We start from the raw sequence: 19,004 nt of genomic DNA on the forward strand, positions 1-19,004 counted from the left end.
TATGTAGGTTATTTGGCTTGGTAAATGTAAAGATTGTCCCCAGTGTGTGTAGGATAGTGTTAATATGCGGGGATCACTGGTCGGCGCAGACCCGGTGGGCCGAAGGGCCTGTTTCCGTGCTGTATCTCTAAACTAATGCTCAAGATTCACTTTGGGATCAAAAGGTGGTAATAATCAAATAGTCTGAAGAAGGGTCTTGACCCGAAATGTCACCTATTCCTTTTCTCCAGAGATGCTGCCTGACACGCTGAGTTACTTCAGCTATTTGTGTCTATCTTCAAACTGTTCTGCCCCGGTAGCAAGCTCATGGATAACAACCGATGCAGATGAGGTTGGTGAGGTACTGAATGATAATGTGTATTTCTCTCCAGATGCAAGCACGTGGGTGCAGTGACAGGATGCTGATACCCACATTGTGCAGCTTGAATCTGTAAACAGGGGCCCAGCTTGGCTAGCTTGCTCCTCTTAGTGGACTGCACCATCTGCTCCCCTCGCCACTGGTCCCAGTACACGGTCACATCTGCAAGTACAAGAACACACAGTCTCCACCCATCCATCACGAGAAACACTGGATCAACTTCCCTACTGATTCAAGTAACCAACAAGTATTTATGGATTTATCCTTGAAGGTGTAATTTAAACTCAGTGGAGAATTATACACGGCTGGGAAGATGGCACTATTACGATGAATCTCTATAATCAAGACATCTTTGTAGTTGTTTATCAGGTGGGTATAGATTTCTCTCCTGAATAAGAAATAGAGACATAGTCTTAGAGCACAGAAATGGCACATAGTCATGGACCTAACTTGTCAGGCCCTTCGGCCCAACAGGCCCTTCAGCCCGACATCGGTCCAAGACATTGGGCAGCACGGTAGCGCAGCGGTAGAGTTGCTGCTTTACAGCGAATGCAGCGCCGGAGACACAGGTTCGATCCTGACTACGGGTGCTGCACTGTAAGGAGTTTGTACGTTCTCCCCGTGACCTGCGTGGGTTTTCTCCGAGATCTTCGGTTTCCTCCCACACTCCAAAGACGTACAGGTATGTAGGTTAATTGGCTGGGTAAATGTAAAAAAAAAAAAATTGTCCCTAGTGGGTGTAGGATAGTGTTAATGTGCGGGGATCGCTGGGCGGCACGGACTTGGAGGGCCGAAAAGGCCTGTTTCCGGCTGTAGATATATGATATGATATGATGATAAGATGCCCATTTAGGTAAGTCCCACCTGCCTGCTTTTGGCCCGTATCCCTCTAAACCTTTCCTATCTATATCCCATGTCCTATCCAAATGCAATATGTTTAAAGTAAAACCCACTGTATAAGCAGTTATGTTCTGTCCATTTGCTACCAGCTATTTCTTCATTACCTGCGCAGCTCAGCAGCACGCCCTGGTGGCTGAAGGGAGACCGTATGACAACCTTGACTCCCAGCTAAAAAAGACACAAAGTGCTGGAGTAACTCAGCCGGTCAGGCAGCATCTCTGGAAAACATGGATAGGTGACGTTTCAGGTTGGAACCTTTCTTCAGACTCCAAGTTGATGTTTTTACTGGTAGCAATTCATCTAATTCATCTATTGTCTGGTATATTGTCTTCACTGTTGGAGATTGTCTTTTGGGTGCCACAATGGTGCAGCGGTAGAATTGCTGCCTTACAGCGCCAGAGACCTGGGTTTGATCCTTGACTACGGGTGCTGACTGTACGGAGTTTGTACGTTCTCTTTGTGGGTTTTCTCTGGGTGCTCCATTTTACTCCCGCACTCCAAAGACCTACAAGTTTGTAAGTTAATTGGCTTTGGTAAAAAATTGTAAATTGTCCCTAGTGTGTAGGATAGTGTTGATGTGTGGGGTCATCGCTGGTCGACATGGACTCGGTACGCGAAGGACCGTTTAATGCGCTGTATCTCTAAAGTTCATAAGTTTTGGAGAAGAGTTAGGCCATTTGACCTATCATGACTACTCCACCAATAAATCATGGCTGACCTACCATTCTTCTGCCTTCACCCCATAACCCCTGACACCCGCACTAATCACGACTTTTTCAATCTCTGCCTTAAAAAACATCCATTGGCCTCCACAGCCTTCTGAGGCAATGAATTCCACAGTTTCATCACCCTCTCACTAAAGAGTTTCCTCCTCATCTCATTTCTAAAGGTACGTCCTTTTATTCTCGACTCTCCCACAAGTGGAAACATCCTCTCCACATCCACTCGATCCAGGCCTTCCACTATTTGGTAAATTTCAATGAGGCCCCCCCTCATCCTTATAAACAAAAGGATTACAGGCCCAGTGTCATTAAACGCTCATCATATGTTAGCCCAATCATCCCTGGGATTATTCTCGTAAACCTCTCCAACACCAGCACATCCTGCCTCAGATACGGGGGCCAAAGTAAGGTAGAGTCCAAAGTTTCTGCCTCACCAATGAGTTCTTCCAGCAGCTAGTTTGATGCTGCATAGTTCAGCCTCTGCCACCTTGTGTGTCTTCATCCGATTTTTACCAGCCATGTATTTTACGTTTGGCCGTTGAGCTGCATGACAATCCTTATAATGGAGCATTGAACGATGCAGGAGGAAGCTTTTCATTGAAGAGCTCTTCATTTAGTTCCACTCCAGTATGTTAATACATTGGGCGCAGTTCAGAGAAGGTTTACTAGTTTACCTGGATGGACAGGTTATGAAAAATAGTTGGTTCGTATCCACGGGGAGTTTAGAAAAGTGAAAGGTGATGTGATTGAAGCATGTCGTGCACATCACCTTGTGCCCTGCACATCGTTGAACCGGTTGGATGTGGAGAATTGGGACCAGAGGTCACTGTTAATAAAATAAGCATAAAGGAGAACGAGGGCAGTTGAAGTGGAGAGAATTACGATATTCAAGGCAAAGGTAATAACCTGGAGAAACAAGGAAGTGCAGATGATGGATTACAAAAAAACCCCCACAAAGAGCACTGGTGTAACTCAGAGGATCAGACAGCTTCTCTGAAGGACATAGATCAGACTGAAGAAGAGTCCCAACCTGAAACATCACCTATCCATGTCCTCCAGAGATGCTCCCTGATCCGCTGAGTTACTCCAGCAGTTTGTGGGGGTTTTTTTAAGTGAGAAGAAAGGCTAGCGTGGGCTGAGAGGAAGGTGGAGTCGAGGTTACAATTAGATCAGCCATGATGGAGTGTGTTTGAAGGACCAAGTGGCTTAATTGGTATATCTGTCTGCACTTTCTTCATAGCCCTGCCATTGAATCTGTTACTGACACTATTTCAGATCATCGCTTCAGATTCTGCATATACATTAGAGGTTGATTTCATTTATTTCAGTCTTCTTCAGTCTGAAGAAGGGTCTCGACCCGAAACGTCGTCCATTCCTCTCCTGAGATGCTGCTTGACCTGCTGAGTTACTCCAGCATTTTGTGAATAAATACCCTCATTTATTTACTCCATCACAACAAAACTTCACTAAACCCGTTCGTGATCCAGATGGAAAGCAAGCAGTCATCCCACACCACTGAACCCTTTAACTCCTACTACCATTCCAATAAACAGCATCAGTGCTCTTTTCAAAGCTTTCCTGAGGTGTGGTGCTCAGAACAAAGTGCTGCAGCTACATAACAATAAAGGATTTTGCATACTTTCTTTTTGCTTTTGTGCTCTGAAAATAACACCATGTATCTCACCTATTTCCTTCAGGAAACAGTTTTCTCAAATTGTTTTTAATATTTGTTTCCTGCATCTGGATGTCACTAGCAAGGCCAGACAGTGACCTTGAATGATACAGGAGGAAGCTTTTCATTAAAGAGCTCTCCATTTAGTTCCACTCCAATAAGTTAATGCATTGGGAGTCACTTTGTCACCACAGTTGCTGCCTCACCCACTGATTTGTTCCAGCCCACCCGAAGCTGTCATCCAGAAGGAGATGGTGAATCATCTCCTTGAATTGCTGGATTGCTTCTGGTGAAAACTCGCTCAGAGTGCTGTCGGGACGGGACAGTTCCAGGACTTAGAGCCCACGCCCACGGGTGGGCAGCACGGTGGCGCAGCGGTAGAGTTGCTGCCTTACAGCGCCAGAGACCCAGGTTTGATCCCGACCATGGGCGCTGTCTGTACGGAGTTTGTACCTTCTCCCTGTGACCGTGTGGATTTTCTCCGAGATCTTCGGTTTCCTCCCACACTCCAAAGACGTACAAGTTTGTAGGTTAATTGGCTTGGTATAAGTGTGAAATTGTGCCCAGTGATAATATACCGGTCGGTGCGGATCCGGTGGCCTGAAGGGCCTGTTTCCGCACTGTATCTCTAAACTAAACTAAAAAAGCCAATGAAGGAACAGTGGTACATTTTCAACTCAAGATGGTAGGTGATTTTAAATGAACTCCCTAGTAGCTGTGTTCCCATGATATTGCTGCCCTTGGTAGGTAAAGGTCGCAAGGTTTAGGAGGCAGTATCAGAACACCTGAGCAAAGTGCTCATGACGTGTTGTATTAGTGGTGCAGGAAAGAACATTTATGTGTTTGATTTCTCTGGACCAAGGAGCTTGAGGGATGACCTGATAGAGGTAAATAATATTCTAAGGGATATAAATAGTCTGAATCTTTTTCCCATGGCAGGGGTATCAAAAACAAGAGGGTAAAGTTTTAAGAGGATTTTAGAGGAACGTTTTTTCTACACAGAGGGCGGTTGATATTTGGAATTCATTGCCAGAGGAGATGGTGGAGTCAGATACAATCACAATGTTTGAGGGATAGTTATTTAGACAGGTATTTAAACAGGCAAGGCACAAAAGGCTATGGACTAATTGCAGGCAAACAAGATGAGTGCAGATGGCATTGTGAGCATGGACATGGTGGACTGAACGCCCATTTCCACGCTGCACGACTCAATGACTCCAAGTCTTGCAACTGGGATGACTGGTTTGCACCAAACACAGCTACCTCACTTTGCACAGGATATGAATCCAAATGTTCATGTGCCTTCCATTTCAAGGGTGGTGGGTATATGAAACAGGCTGCCAGAGGAGGTAGACACAAAATGCTGGAGTAACTCGGCAGGTCAGACAGCATCTCTGGAGAGTGGATTGGGTGACGTTTCGGGTCGAGACTCTTTGAAGAAGGGTCTCAACCTGGAACGTCACCCATTCCTTCTCTCCAGAGATGCTGCCTGACCCGCTGAGTTACTCCAGCATTTTGTGTCTACCTTCGATTTAAACCAGCACCTGCCGTTTTCTTTCCCACACATCTTGCTAGAGGAGGTAGTTGAGGCAGATACGATTAAAGCATTGAAAAGGCACTTCAACAGATACATGGATAAGAAAGGGATAGTGGGATATGGGCCAAACATTGGCAAATGGGACTAGTTTAGATGGGACATCGTGATGGGATGGACGAGTTGGGCGGCGCCACCAGCAATGGCCGCCTCGCCACCAGCAATGGCCGCCTCGCCAACAGCAATGGCCGCCTCGCCAACAGCAATGGCCGCCTCGCCAACAGCAGTGGCTGCCGCCTCGCCAACAGCAATGGCTGCCTCGCCACCAGCAATGGCCGCCGCCTCACCAACAGTCTGTCCATCCTTTCTTTTTTTGGTTATTTTTAGTATGTGTTAAAAAGTATATTTTAGTGTTCCTTGGTTTATTTTAGGTGGGGGGGGGTTTGGGGGAAACTTTTTTTCAATCTCTTACCTCGACAGAGATGCGATTTTTTTTCTGTATCTTATCTCCGTCCCCTCTGCGCCTAGACTACTGCACCTCCCTATACACTGGGATCAGCCAATCATCCCTGTCCCGCCTGCAATTAGTCCAAAACGCCACAGCGAGACTCCTGACGGGTACCCGTAAAAGGGACCACATCACCCCGATTCTGGCCTCTCTCCACTGGCTCCCAGTACGGTACAGAATCAACTTCAAGCTCCTCCTATTCACATACAAAGCCCTAAACGGGCTTGCCCCCCCATATCAAAAATCCTCTAACCCACCACTCTATCTCCAGGTTCCTCAGGTCGGCCGATTTGAGGCTTCTCACTATCCCGTGGTCTAGGCTTAAGCTCAGGGGTGACCGCGCTTTTGAGGTTGCAGCTCCGAGACTGTGGAACAGCAACCCTCTCCCCATCAGAACTGCCCCCTCCATCGACTCCTTTAAGTCAAGGCTCAAAACCTATTTCTACTCCCTAGCGTTTGAGGCCCTCTGAGGGGGCGCTGTGAACTGTTTATGTATGTGCTGTTATGTTTGTGTGCCATTGTATGTTCGTTTCTTAGTACCTGAACTGATGTACAGCACTTAGTGGGTCAAAGTGGGTTGTTTTTTAATGTGCTATACAAATAAAATTGACTTGACTTGACTAACATCGTGGAGTTTGCGGCCTTTCCTGGAGACCGACGGGCGCTCCAAGCCGCGGGACTTTAACATCGTGGAGCTTGCGATCCCTTTGCCGGGGATGGAGGCCTCGTCTTACCTCTCTGGTAAGAAGCCGACTCGGGAGCTCCATACCGCGGAGAGAGTTTCAACAGCACCGACGCAGGAGTTTAGATCACCCTGACGGGGGCTTCGACCGACGGCTGCCGGGGCTTTGATCGCCCCGACTGCGGATAGTTTGACTGCCCCAACCACGGGAGAACAAAGGGGAAGCAGATTGAACTTTATAGCCTTCCCTCACAGTGAGGAATGTGGAGTCCACTGTGATGGATGTTTATGTTAACTTTTATGTGCCTCATCAGCTCCCTTGGACTATCTTTGATACCTTTACCTTGCACTAAATGTTATTCCCTTACCATGTAAACACAATCTGCCACAGGCAATGATGGTCCAATTCTATACTGCTATCATTGAGTCTGTCCTCACCTTCTCCATCATGGTCTGGTTTGGCTCAGCCACCAAGCAAGACATCCGGAGGCTGTAACAGATCGTTCGCACAGCTGAGAAGGTTGTTGGCTGCAACCTTATCCCCCATTGACGAACTGTACACTGCAAGGGCCAGGAAGCGAGCGGGCAAGATCATCTCTGACCCCTCTCACCCTGGCCACAAACTCTTTGAAGCATTTCCCTCTGGAAGGCGACTCCAGACTGTCAAAGCAGCCACAGCCAGACATAAAAACAGCCTTTTTCCACGAGTGATAGTTCTACTCAATAACCAAAATCAATAGACAATAGGTGCAGGAGGAGGCCATTCGGCCCTTCGAACCAGCACCGCCATTCAATGTGATCATGGCTGATCATTCTCAATCAGTACCCCGTTCCTGCCTTCTCTCCATACCCCCTGACTCCGCTATCCTTAAGAGCTCTATCTAGCTCTCTCTTGAATGCATTCAGAGAATTGGCCTCCACTGCCTTCTGAGGCAGAGAATTCCACAGATTCACAACTCTCTGACTGAAAAAGTTCTTCCTCATCTCTGTTCTAAATGGCCTACCGCTTATTCTTAAACTGTGGCCCCTGGTTCTGGACTCCCCAAACATTGGGAACATGTTTCCTGCCTCTTACGTGTCCAACCCCTTAATAATCTTATCCGTTTCGATAAGATCCCCTCTCATCCTTCTAAATTCCAGTGTATACAAGCCTAGTTGCTCCAGTCTTTCAACTTATGACAGTCTCGCCATTCCGGGAATTAACCTAGTAAACCTAAGCTGCATGCCCTCTTTTTTCTCTCTTTTGTAGTCTCTTTTTTGCTCTGGTTTATTTTCACCCATATGTTTAGACCGTAATGTTGTATCTTTATTGTTTTGATGTGGTTATGCTTTATTCTTAATTGTTAACTGTATGTTTGTGTTGTCATTTGTGAGTGGAGCACCAAGGCACATTCCTTGTATATGCACATACTTGGCCAATAAACTTATTCATGTATCAGTACACTGTGAATGGCTCGATTGTAATCCTGTATTGCCTTTCCGCTGGCTGGTTAGCACGCAACAAAAGCTTTTCACTCACTGTACCTCGATACACTTGACAATAAACTAAACGAAACTATTAAACCAGGAAACAACCTACAGCACAATCTACTTTTCAGTCCCCACCAATGTTAAATTTCTGAGAGGATAAGTATCTGGGAATTAAATGATCTCTTACCTGTCAACAATACGACATCACCAGGGAAGGTAACCAGTGCCCAGAATGCAGCAGCCCGCCATAGCACCACCTTCATGGTTACTCCTGATTGGTCTGTCACCACGATGGTTGCTATGGGGACTCTGCACCCGGTCAGCGATCCCGACTTGATGTCGATCTCCTTCAGGAGGCAGTGGGACAGAACCGCGACTAAAATGTGGTACTTCCTGTTCTTGTCAGTGCAAGCACTAAGCTGCTCCGTCTCAATGAAGCCAAGCCAGGGAGTTGGCCATCGCGACCTTGCTGATTGTAGATAGTGACCAAGATGAGAGGTTCTCTCGTAGTCTGTCGTCTTCATTCTCTTGGGCGATGGTGGGTCTTGATGTAAACAATCTGGAGAACTTGGTTTTTGGATTTCCTCATTTAACTCCTCTGGCTCTTTGGCGAACTCCAATGGATTTTTTAAAGACCACTTGGGAGAGTTCACAGCCTGAGAGCAAAGGATTCCTTCACTGTATGGTTCAATATTAATCTCAACCTCACCATTGGACCAGTCAATGTTGGGACTGAAGAGCAGCTCTGATCCTTCTGGTGCCCTCCCACCCAAAGCTTCATTGGTGGTCAGTTGCTGGTTGCTCAACAAGTTGGATAGTTCTGGTGCACTTCCTGAACTATCATCTTGCCTGCACACCATCTCACTCTCACAATGTCCAGAAGGTCTAATAGAACCAAAGGTGGATGAAATTAACTGAGAGGGCATCTCAGAATTAGTTTTCAATTTCGCCTTTACGTTAACCTGATTTCCTGAACATTTGTTCGAGAGGATGGCAACTTTACTGGCTGTCAACACACTGAGGAATTCAGAGTCTGTTGATAAGCTTCGGTTCACCGTTGTGTCTTTGAAGCAACATCCTTGTTCATTGGTTGGAAAGTTGCTCTGCAGATATTCCATCAGTGACTCACGTGGTAATTCATAATCATCCTCTTTCAAATCTCCATACATCACTGTTGTACTACTGGGGTCCCTAGATTCAGTCTCACTTTCTCTGTTTTGCGTACTTCTGTCAGACGCAGGTGATTTGAAACCTTCATCTATGCAGAGTTCATTGGTGGGTTCACCAGCACATTCTTTATATGTTTTAAGACCTCCGTCAGAGTGCAGCAGGGTTCTGTTGCTCAACTCTCTGTGTTTCCCTTTCTCTCCAGTACCGAGGTTTTCATCATACAGCCTCTCACACTCACCGCTCAGTCTCTGCTCTGGCACAGATGCATCAAAACTCTCAGCTGCACATTCCCCAGACGCCGTTACAACTTCTTCTTCGAATTTCAAAGCAGTAAAATGGCTGCCATGGTTTCTCAATTGTACTGTTTCTCTGAAACAGTCAAGGTTTTGCTGAGAGGATTCAGCTATGTGGATTTTATCAGTCAGGGATCCTGCATCGTATAAAAACTGGCACTGAAGCCATTTCTTACACCTTCCTTCAGTCACTGCTTCATGTGCCGATGATTTCTGCTGTGCCAAAATGGAGGGTGCCCCAAGGAAAATGTGGATTTTATTCCTATTATTCATTTGCAATGATAAATCCTTCAATCCTTCCAGGAGACGCCAATCTCCAACATGATATTGTCTTCAACAGAATGTCATCGTTTTCATCAGATTAATCTGCATGGAGTGAACAAACATCATACGAGTGAGCAGATAGTTAAAAACTGAACGCATTTAAGCATCAGTATAATTTTGTTTTGTCACAAGATTATATGCCCGAGACATGATGCTGTTTTAAGTCGACCATTCTGCCAGGCACAGTGACAGACTTTAATCAGTAATGGAAAGGCGTTCAACCCAACTGGATCAAGGCTGGGTGGGGGAATAAATATTTTAAGTAAAAAGGAATGCAATATTACCAGTACAAGCTATCAGTCTTTGAATATCATAAAGCCCAACCTTGTGAAGATGAGTCATGGTTTGCTATTGAATTCACTCTGGCTGAGATCATCTAATCAGCATTCATTGGGTACAGAATGCGATTTGTGTGCATCAGTACCAGAATGGATTTATACAGGCAGTAAAACATCAGGCTAGCACAGTTGCAATATGTAATGGTTTCCTTCATACACAGTCTCTACAGTGCCTGTAGAATTCAAATGTATTTTTTAAGCAAATAAAACACAATTCCGCACACATTTTATGACATTGAGCTGTTAAAGTGTAAGGAGACAAAATGGTTTCCTCTAGAGAACCAATGTCAGGGAAATGGGTCGGATAAGTACCAGAGAAAAATCAATGTACAGCATTGAATCAAAAGCAGGGTACCACGATCCCTCTAGAGGGTGCTCAATCCCTTCACAAAGCAGAAGTGACCATCTCGCAACAAACTTTATAACACAGAACAGAACAGGAACGGGTCCTTCGGCCCACAATTATGTCAAGATAACCCAATCTCATCAGCCTGCATATGATGCATATCCCTCCATTCCTTGCACATCCATGTGCCTATCTAAAAGCCTCTTCAACGCCACTGTGTATTTGCTTCCACCACCATCCCAGGCAGCAGGTTCCAGGCACCCACCACCCTCTGTGTACAATAACCTGCACCACACATAGCCTTTACATTTTGCCCATCTCACCTTAAATCTATGTCTTTGACATGTCTTTGACATGTTGGGGGCATCCAGAACAAGGGGCCACAGTTTAAGAATAAGGGGTAGGCCATTTAGAACGGAGATGAGGAAAAACTTTTTCAGTCAGAGAGTTGTAAATCTGTGGAATTCACTGCCTCAGAAGGCAGTGGAGGCCAATTCTCTGAATGCATTCAAGAGGGAGCTAGATAGAGCTCTTAAGGATAGCGGAGTCAGGGGGTATGGGGAGAGGGCAGGAACGGGGTACTGATTGAGAATGATCAGCCATGATCACATTGAATGGTGGTGCTGGCTCGAAGGGCCGAATGGCCTACTCCTGCACCTATTGTCTATTTCCTTCTAAGGAAAAAGGTTCCGACTGTCAAGTCAAGTCAAGTCAAGTCAAATTTATTTGTCACATACACATACTCGATGTGCAGTGAAATGAAAGTGGCAATGCCTGCGGGTTGTGCACAAAAAGAATTACAGTTACAGCATATAAGTAAAGTTAATAAGTTACTAAACATAGCACAAAAAGTGTCGACAAAAATTTAGTCTCTGGGGTTATAAAAGTTGACAGTCCTGATGGCCTGTGGGAAGAAGCTCCGTCTCATCCTCTCCGTTTTCACAGCGTGACAGCGGAGGCGTTTGCCTGATCGTAGCATCTGGAACAGTCCGTTACTGGGGTGGCAGGGGTCCCTCATGATCTTGCTTGCTCTGGATCTGCACCTCCTGATGTATAGGTCCTGCAGGGGGACGAGTGTAGTTCCCATGGTGCGTTCTGCCGAACGCACTACTCTCTGCAGGGCCATCCTGTCCTGGGAAGAGCTGTTCCCAAACCAGACTGTAATGTTGCCGGACAGGATGCTCTCTACAGCCCCAGAGTAGAAGCAATGAAGGATCCTCAGCGACACTCTGAATTTCCTCAGTTGTCTAAGGTGGTAAAGGCGCTGCTTAGCCTTACCCACCAGTGCGGCAATGTGCATTGCCCACGTCAGATCCTCTGCGATGCGGACTCCCAAGTATTTGAAACTGCTCACCCTATCCACAATAGACCCATTTATCTCCAGTGGCGTGTACGTCCTTGGATGTTTAGCCCTTCTGAAGTCCACAATCAGCTCCTTTGTTTTAGTGACATTCAAGAGGAGGCTATTGTCCTGACACCAGAGTGCCAGATCAGCCACCTCCTCCCGGTAGGCCTTCTCATCGTTGTTGGAGATCCGGCCCACCACCACAGTGTCATCAGCAAACTTGATGATGGAGTTTGAGCTGAACCTGGCCCCACAGTCATGTGTGTACAGGGAGTACAGTAGGGGGCTAAGGACGCAGCCCTGGGGGGATCCTATGTTCAGGGTGAGGGAGCTAGATGTGTGTTCCCCCATCCTGACCACTTGGGGCCTGGCAGTGAGAAAGTCCAGGACCCAGGCACACAGAGGGGTGCTAAGCCCCAGTTCCAGCAGCTTCTCAACCAGTCTGCTGGGGACTATTGTGTTGAATGCTCAACTAAAGTCAATGAACAGCATCCTCACATAGCCCCCCTGGCTGTCCAGATGAGAGAGAGCGGTGTGTAGAACCTGGGAGACCGCATCATCCGTGGACCTGTTCGGACGGTATGCGAACTGTAGTGGGTCCATGTTGCGAGGAAGGAGGGCGCAGATGTGCTTCTTGACTAGCCTCTCAAAGCATTTCATGACAACCGAGGTGAGGGCCACCGGTCGGTAGTCATTTAAACACGCTGGAGAGGCATTCTTTGGCACCGGTACAATGATGGATCTTTTGAAGCATGCAGGGACCACGGACTTTGCCAAGGAGAGGTTGAATATTGTGGTGAGCACTGGAGCAAGCTGAGTAGCACAAGACTTTAGTACTCGCCCAGATATACCATCTGGGCCTCCAGCTTTCCTCGTGTTCACACGCGTCAGAGCCCACCTCACCTCATGCTCGGACACCGAGAATGTGTGCACATCCCCGGCGGTGGATCCCCCTCCAGCCTCGCTAGCCAGCGCCCCCTCGGTGCTGTTTTTAGACGGCGAGCTGGTGGTGTTACCCGTCTCAAACCGTGCGTAAAAAGAGTTCAGGTCATCAGCTAAGGAGGAGCCGGCACTTCCGGTTGAGGGGGTGCTGGACCTGTAGCTAGTTATAGTCCGTAGCCCCTGCCAAAGGCGCCTGGTGTCCTGCTGCTCCATCTGTGACTCCATCTTGTCCCGGTACCTCTTTTTTGCATCCTTCACTGCCCTTCGCAGTCGGTAGGACTCTCCCTTGTAGTCGTCCATGTTGCCGGATGCCAGGCCGGAGTTGTAAGCAGCGGTGCGAGCATTCAAGGCCACGCGAATAGACCTGTCCACCCAGGGTTTTTGGTTAGGGAAGATACTGACCCTTACCGTGGGGATGATGGTATCGGCTATTGTGGCAATGAAGTCCGTAACCGCTTCGGCAAACTCATTTACGTCTCTGGAACTTGCTTGGAACATGTTCCAGTCGACTTCGCTCAGTGCACCCTGCAGCATGGCCTCTGAATGGTCAGCCCACCGCTTTACGTCCCTCGTCACTGTCGCTTCCCGTACTATCCGTTGTTTGTACTCCGGCAGCAGGAAAATGGCAGCGTGGTCAGATTTTCCAAAAGGAGGGAGAGAAACGGCCTTGTAGCCTTTCCTGAACGGCGTGTAGCAGTGGTCCAAAGTTCTTTCCCCCCTGGTGACACACGTGATGTGTTGGTAGAAGTTGGGCATGACCTTTTTGAGATTTCCCCTATTGAAGTCTCCAGCCACCAGCACAGCCGCATCAGGGTTCTTGTTTTGGTGTTGACACAACACATCGTGTAGGGTGGACAGTGCCACGTCGGTGTCCGCATGCGGTGGGATATAGACGGCTGTGATGATCACCGGGGTAGGTAGAATGGTCGGCATAAGATAGTTAGATGTTCCAGGTCCGGCGAGCAGGAACGAGAAAGCGTCTTAATATTCCCAGGATTACACCAGTTATTATTGGTCAAGAAGCAGACTCCTCCGCCCTTGGATTTCCCGGATTCTTCCGTTCTGTCCGCCCGGAAAACGGTGAAGGACTCGGATGGGCAGATCACCTGGTCAGGCACCAGCGGGGTCAGCCATGTTTCGGTCAGACAAAGGATGTTACAGTTCTTTATGTCCCTCTGGAATCTGATCCTTGCCCTCAGGTCATCCAGCTTGTTCTCCAGAGACTGGACGTTGGCCAGAAGTATGCTGGGCAGAGGTGGACGTAAGGCTTGGGTTCTCAGCCTGTTCCGAATCCCCCCTCGCTTCCCTCGGTGTTTTTTCCGACTTTCCCACTGACCTGCGCTCCCACTGCTGCTGCCGCGGTGCGCTCCTTTGATGATCTCTATCGGTATATCGGTGAGTAGATTTCTGTTTAATAGTGCTCCTGTGGCGCTCGAGTTTAATTTTACGAGCGTTTCCCGGTTGTACATTGGTTAATGCTAAGTGCTAGCACACGCTAGAGCACTTAGAGATAATTTTAAAGTAAACACCAGTTTAAAACGCACAGTTCCCGCAGAGCTACCACGACGGCGACTGGACTGGACCGCGCCATCAGCTCTATCTATGCCTCTCACAATTTTATATAATCTATCAGGTCTCCCCTCAATCTCCAGCAATCCAGAGAAAACAATCCAATTTTGTCCAACCTCCCCTTATAGCTAATGCCCTCTAACCCAGGCAGCCTTCTGGTAAACCTCCTGCATCCTCTCCAAAGCCGTATGTTCGTACTATAATGCGATTGCCAGAACTGTACGCAATACTCCAAATGCAACCTGACGAAAGGCTTATGGAGCTCATCATGACTTATTGACTCTTATGTTCAATACCCTGAACAATGAAGGCAAGCATGCGAGATGTCTTCTTTACCCCTCTATCTACTTGTGTTGCTACCTTCAGGGACCTCAAGATCCTGTTGCGCACAACTTTATACACAATGATCTGCTTATGGTAATCCTTAAACAAATCTTTTGCCATTTATTCTGTTATTTGCAGGTTAAGATGTACAAGTTTATTTTCGTGCTATAGAACAATTTATTCAAAATCTGTTGAGATAACTCTCTGATCGGTCTATTCTATTTATCCCATCTTTTCATTGAAAGACATACCAATATGCTCAGATCTCCTTTATTGCCCAGATCTCATTTTCACCCAATAGCTAACCTTTTAGGCCTCTTTTCTTTATCATTGTTACTCTTTTACATATCTTTCATTCATTGTTCGAAATCTCTCTACATCATCGTCTACATCTTTCGTTTCCCATTCCCGTGACTTTCAGTCTGAAGAAGGGTCTCGACCCGAAACGTCACCTATTCCTTCTCTCCAAAGATGCTGCCTGTCCCGCTGAGTTACTCCAGCTTTATGTGTCTATCTCCTTTATTCATGCTGCCCCGTCCCTCGAGGCCCAAGGAAAGGTTATGAAGAAAATGAAACTTTCCAAATGAATCTGCCAAACTAGGATTGAGTGACCAAAACTGATAAATACCGAGTCGTAATGACTGTAACTTGTCATTGGTATTTGGTGAAATGGTGAAAGAGGCCAGTGAAAGAGATGCCAATCTGGAAATGGGGTGGGGAATTAAACTGACAGCAGCTAGAAGCTTAGGGTCACTCTTGCAGACCAAATGTAGACATTCCACAAAACAGGCACACAATCTACGTTTGATTTGTCTGATGTAAAAGAGATCACACACAGTGAACATGGATTGCTGTAAACTAAATTAGAAGCAGTACAAGTAAATCGCCGTTTCACCTAGAGCATTTGGGTGTCTCAATGGTAGGAAAGGTGATGGATGTCTGGCCTATCTCATGCATTTGCATGGGAACATGTTATACTAATTCAAAAGCCTTCACCTGCTATTTTTAGCCAGTGCCGATTTCCATTACATTCTCCCTTAGTCTCGATCCTATCACAAACTTTCCCTTTGTACTATACACCCCTCCCTTTCCTCTGATTTGCGTTCTATTTCTAACTTCCTAGTGCTGGTGAAAGTACTGGCGACCTGAACTGTTAACTCTGTTTCTCCCTTCACAGATGCTATCTGACCTGCTTGAGTGTTTCCAGCAATTTGCTAACTTTTAGAAAGATTGCAAACAAAAAAAGAGCAAGACCAAATGTCCTGGTGTGGTCGTTATGTTGACAGAGACCTTGGGATATGAGCAATTGTTTACAAGACCAGCAGCATGAAGGAAAAATGGGATAGAGGTGACTTTAAAGATACAACGTGGAAACAGGCCCTTTGCCCCACCGATTCCACGCCAATCAGCGATCACTCCGTACACTAGCACTACCCTACATACAAGGAACAATTTACAATTTTTACCGAAGCCAATTAATCTATAAACCTGTACGTCTTTGGAGTGTGGGAGGAAACCGAAGCACCCAGTGAAAACCCATGAAGTCACAGGGAGAACATACAAACTTTGTACAGACAGTAGTCAGGATCGAACTTGAGTCTCTGGTGCTGTAAGGTAGTAACTCCACCGCTGTGCCACCCACTAGTGGGTGTGAACAAACGGTGTGAGTGTCATGATGACAAATACTGACTGAATTGCCAGGAGGTGTTTGTCTAGGTAGAGATAAAAGTTCATGGGATCTTCAATAGAGGGGGCATTCCTGACCACCACAGCCCATGAAATCAAGTGGACTCTGTTGAAGACCATAGTCATTCATCAGATGGCCTTTGCCCAGGACTTGCAATCTTTCTAAATAACAAGGCAGATATAATCTATGTAGGTCACCGGTGGTGCAAAGCCATTTCAACAGAGGTATTTACAGCTCATCCCAGTTCCACAACAGGGAATTAAAAAACCGAAGATACACCAGTGCATGGATGGTTTACGTATTAGCCACATCATTATTTTACCCTCAATTTAATCAGCCAAGTTTCCCATCCAGCCTTAAGACAACACCTCTCTCCTTACCACACCCCATTCCACGAGATAGAGCGAAGAATAGTTTGGAATAGTTTATAGATACAGTGTGGAAACAAGCCATTCGGCCCGACGAGTCCACGTTGACCACAGATCACCTGTACACTAGTTCTATGCTATCCCACTTTCGCATTCTGCACACTAGGGACAATTTACAAAAGCCAATTTACTGAAACCCTACAAACCTGTACGTCTTTGGAATGTAGGAGGAAACGGGAGCACCCAGAGAAATCCCATGCAGTCATGGGGAGAAAGTACAAACTCTGCACAGACAGTATCCGCAGTTAGAACCAACCCCGGGTCTCTGATGCTGTGAGGCAGCAGCTCTACCACTGCCCTTTGGCCCACTGAGTCCATGCCAGCCAGCAATCACCCTGTACACTAGCACTCCCGGGACAATTTACAGAAGCCGATTAACCTACAAGCCTTGGTGTAAGAAAATAACATAGAAACATAGAAAATAGGTGCAGGAGTAGGCCATTCGGCGCTTCGAGCCTGCACCGCCATTCAATATGATCATGGCTGATCATCCAACTCAGTATCCCATACCTGCCTTCTCTCCATACCCCCTGATCCCTTTAGCCACAAGGGCCACATCTATCTCCCTCTTAAATATAGCCAATGAACTGGCCTCAACTACCTTCTGTGGCAGAGAATTCCACAGATTCACCACTCTGTGTGAAAAAAAACGTTCTCATTTCGGTCCTAAAAGACTTCCCCCTTATCCTTAAACTGTGACCCCTTGTTCTGGACTTCCCCAACATCGGGAACAATCTTCCTGCATCTAGCCTGTCCAACCCCTTAAGAATTTTGTAAGTTTCTATAAGATCCCCCCTCAATCTTCTAAATTCCAGCGAGTACAAGCCGATGCTGGTACAAATCGAAGGTATTTATTCACAAAATGCTGGAGTAACTCAGCAGGTCAGGCAGCATCTCAGGAGAGAAGGAATGGATAATTCCCATTCTCCATCTCTCCTGAGATGCTGCCTGACCTGCTGAGTTACTCCAGCATTTTGTGAATAAAAATCTACAAGCCTTAATGTCTGTGCAAGGAAACAGGAGATTACCGACGTGGTCACAAGGAGAACATACAAATTCCGTACAGACAGCACCCGTAGTCAGGGTCAAACCCGGGTCTGTGACGCTGTAAGGCAGCAACTCTACAGCTGCACCACTGTGCCGCACCTGTTCGTCAGAGATGCTGCCTGACCTGCTGAGTTATTCCAGCACTTTGCGTTTTTTTTTGGTAAACCAGCATCTGCACTTTCCATATGCTTGCCAGTGGAAAATGTCTCTGAGCATTCGCCCTCTCAAAACTATGAGGAATTATACAGGTTAAAAAATGAGATCACCCCTCATTCTGCAGTGCTTCAGAAAATATAGGCTAATGCTACTCAGCCCAGGCTCAGTCCCATCAGCCCAGGAAGCAATCTTGTCAATCCCCTCTGGAACAAACATAACCTTCTTTAGATAAGGAGGTCAAAACTACACTCAGTAGTGCAGGGCTCACCGAAGCTCCGCACTTTTACAGCACGACTTCTTCACTGGTTTCGCAGTAGTTAACGTGGGAATGGGAGGGAGAATTAAAGTGTTTAGCAACCGGGAGATTTTAGAATGAAAGTCTACTCCTCCGATGCCCTTCAAACCTTCACCTTGTAATATGAGTTACTAGGAGGACTAGGCCAGCAAATTAATTAAAAACTAAAGGAGAATCTCTGCCAAGCCCAACTACAGCCTTAATTGGCATCTGTCAGTGAACATCTTCATCGATACAGCTGGGAAGCCACATAGAATGGTAAAACCGCCATTTTGGATTTTCCTGACCCTATTGAGGATGGGAAATAAATGCTGGCCTTGTGACAAAATCCAAATCCAAAATAAGTATTAAAGAACTCACAATGAGCAGCAGTTCACAGGATAATTTGCTTTCCAAGTTGGAATCAGGAAATAAATTTAATTTAGAGTCTTTTTACCATTTTCTTCCAAGTCAATAGAGGCGCTACCAGATCATGCAAGATTAACTTTATTTTAAAATTCAATTAAATTGATTTTATATTTTTGCTTCACTCGTCAATTAACAAAGAATGTCAGTGTGCTTACTTTGCCAAGCTGTGATGATACAACCAACATTATGTTCACTCATTGTGACACAGTAGGAGTACATTGAGCCCCTTAAATCTATGCCTGCACTTAGCAAAGCAATTTGTCCTTTTTATCTCCAAGTAATTTATTTTCTCTCAATATGTCCATCAAGTCATTTTCAAAAAATATATATGTTCCCAACTCTAAAGAGTAATTTAGAGGAGCAATTAATCTGCCAGAAGCTTTTTGTGATGGGGAAGAAACCCAAGCAGTCAGGGGGAAGATGCGCACACAAAGAACACCCAAGGTCAGGATTGAACCCTGGATGTTGTACAAGGAATAACATCAT

The 19,004-nt window shown here is 46.4% G+C and overlaps 1 protein-coding gene across 1 annotated transcript in view; it reads right to left on the reverse strand.

The window, feature by feature from the left end:
* shld2 (shieldin complex subunit 2) overlaps nt 1–19,004 on the reverse strand; it is a 52,231-nt gene that overhangs the window by 14,063 nt on the left and 19,164 nt on the right. Inside the window, exons 2-3 of the mRNA XM_078428502.1 lie at nt 8,034–9,675; nt 413–520 (exon numbers count right to left, since the gene is read on the reverse strand). Coding sequence (XP_078284628.1) covers nt 413–520; nt 8,034–9,582 — 1,657 coding nt within the window. The 5' untranslated portion in view covers nt 9,583–9,675. The remainder of the gene's footprint in view (nt 1–412; nt 521–8,033; nt 9,676–19,004) is intronic.

Source organism: Rhinoraja longicauda, chromosome 35 (assembly GCF_053455715.1).
Source record: "Rhinoraja longicauda isolate Sanriku21f chromosome 35, sRhiLon1.1, whole genome shotgun sequence".
Classification (NCBI taxonomy): Eukaryota; Metazoa; Chordata; class Chondrichthyes; order Rajiformes; family Arhynchobatidae; genus Rhinoraja; species Rhinoraja longicauda.